Source organism: Lottia gigantea (genome assembly GCF_000327385.1).
Source record: "Lottia gigantea unplaced genomic scaffold LOTGIsca_782, whole genome shotgun sequence".
Taxonomy (NCBI): domain Eukaryota; kingdom Metazoa; phylum Mollusca; class Gastropoda; family Lottiidae; genus Lottia; species Lottia gigantea.
Genome location: NW_008710606.1, coordinates 15881 through 18355, shown reverse-complemented (window position 1 = coordinate 18355; position 2475 = coordinate 15881). Strand labels below are relative to the sequence as shown.

The following is a 2475-nucleotide window of genomic DNA, read 5'->3' as shown; positions in this document are numbered from 1 at the left end:
TTTTACGGGATGGATTCTATGTTCATTTGAAAAAATGCAAATTGTTTTCTATTATTTGAATTAAACGATAGATATTTATCTCAAATCATTCAGTCGATAAATCACGGAATGGACAGAGATGCATTTAAAAAGGTTTGTAAAGCTCAATGGAAAAACCCAGATGATCATGGATATATATTCGTTAATACTAGATAACCTGCGGGTGAAAGAGTTATGACAGACATTTGTTAAATTTTATTTTTTTAAAAATGAGTAGCGATTGGAATAATATTTTAAAAAGAAATAAAGAATATATCAAAGCTAAGAATAAAATAAAGACCCAAGTTGAAAATAACAGATTACAACAACTCGGATTAACGGAAAATCTACAAACTCTATTTCAACCCATATTAAAATCTCAAGAGGATATTAAAAAGAAATTAGAACCTAAACAAATTCAACAACCACCGTTTCCTTCTTCTCATCAAATAGAATATCCCATTGAATATGATGGAATTATAATTAGGACATTAGATGATATAAATCATTATTTTTCAAACCCTGACCCAGATTTACCAAAGAGCATTTCGTCAATCGTTGATAATCAAGGTTTATTGTTTAATGGATATAGAATAAGATTTGAAAAATTTTACCCTTTATTCAAAATCGATACAAAAGACTTTACATTTACAACAACAGATTTAATGAATGGTGGGGATTCTGATATTGCCGATCGCAAGGATTTAGTAGAATACTTAAAATTTCTACATCTAATTAAAAAGACAGGACCCAACACAAAAAGATTACAAGCAGTTGAAACATATTTAAATAAATATGAAGAGGATGTAGATGATTATGGAGAAAATTATCCACCAATCATACAAGAAATAGATGAATTCGAAGATATGGTATGTGGACAAGGTATGACGTTTTTATCTGATAATAATGAAGAATTGCTTAATAGATTACGAGTAATATTAGCGGCAATGAAGGAAGGACATCGATCACACAGACAATATACTGAAGTAAATTATATATTAAAAAGACTCCTAGAAAAAGGTATCATAGATAAAAATGATTATAAAAGCGTGATTAAAAATGTCAAATAAAGAACAACTATTCGTCATCACCTCAAATAAATCAGACATTAAATTGTCTCTAGATTATGAGTACGAACTCGATCGCAATCAAGAATATGAATTGGGATTAAAGTATTTCTCTGTTTACAATTCCATTAGAAATATCAACGAAAAAATAATCAAATAAAAATATCAACAGATAACGGAGTTACATTCAAAACCATACGTTTACTACCAGGAAGCTACGAATACATAGCCATTAACGAATACCTATCTGAATATGGAGGAAGTGTTAATGGTAAAAACAATATTGAATTCGAAGGTAATTTGAATCTGAACAAAATAAAATTGATATTAAGAAATAATATTAGATTTGAATTGATTTCAACGTAGAAAATTCATTGAATACGTTACTACGATTTGATAAACGAGTATACACCCAATCCACTTTAGCACCACAAAAAGCTAATATCGAGAATGATATCGATGTGATAAATATACATTGCAATTTGATAAACGGTGGATTTTTCAATAAATACAAACGTCAGATTATTTACAGTCTTCCAACATTCAATGTACCGATAGGATATAGAATTATAGAGAAACCATTTCAAACGACGTATTTACCACTTAATTCCTATATGATTAAAGATATAAATCTGGAAATCAAAGATGGTAAAAATAGGTTTATAGATTTTGGTAACGAGGAAATTGTTATTCAACTTCATTTAAAACAAAAAAAATTAACACTCTTCTTAAATAGTAAGGTAATCGAAATTATCAAATTCGTAGGTTTCATCCAAGCACATCTCCTCTTTATCACTGTAAGGATACACGATTCTTTATGAGATTCAGATAACTTCCATATTATTTAGTTTGTTTTTCATTAGGAATAACTATTCCATCAGTAAAACTCTTCCCCAATGGTTTATCAAATTCATTCGTTACGTCATGTCCACTAGCTAATTGAATATAATCCTCTACCTTAATGTTATTTCGGGTAAAGGGAGGGTTTGATTCTCCCAAATGTACATGCCTAGGGTGGAGCAGACACTTTATTTAGAAATTAGGATTAAGGGTCTTGATATTGGGTTTTCTTCTGTTCTTATTCTGATCTGAAATTAGAAAAAATAACTCGCCCGATGGGCGAGAAGTATAGTATCTGTTATGTACTGATTGTTTTTAGTTTACTATGAACAATATTATCATTTAAGTTCTTATTTTTTGAATATGCAACTATCATTTTCTGCTTATAGACATGAGGGAATTTCTCTTGAAGGCTCTTATAGTGGGCATGAAGTATCTTGCTTGCTCGATTGCTGGGGACTAATTAAACAGGACAACAAAGGGTGCTATGCCTACATTATGATGAATGTTTAGTCCTATAGGTCTTGCTGTATTCAATGTCTCAATCCAA

The 2475-nt window shown here is 30.0% G+C and overlaps 1 protein-coding gene across 1 annotated transcript in view; it reads left to right on the top strand.

Moving 5' to 3' along the window:
* Positions 1–248: 248 nt before the first annotated feature.
* LOTGIDRAFT_176126 (hypothetical protein) overlaps positions 249–2475 on the top strand; it is a gene marked incomplete at both ends in the record, with an annotated part of 17504 nt that continues 15277 nt past the window's right edge. Inside the window, 3 exons of the mRNA XM_009066626.1 lie at positions 249–1038; positions 1258–1380; positions 1452–1825. Coding sequence (XP_009064874.1) covers positions 249–1038; positions 1258–1380; positions 1452–1825 — 1287 coding nt within the window. The remainder of the gene's footprint in view (positions 1039–1257; positions 1381–1451; positions 1826–2475) is intronic.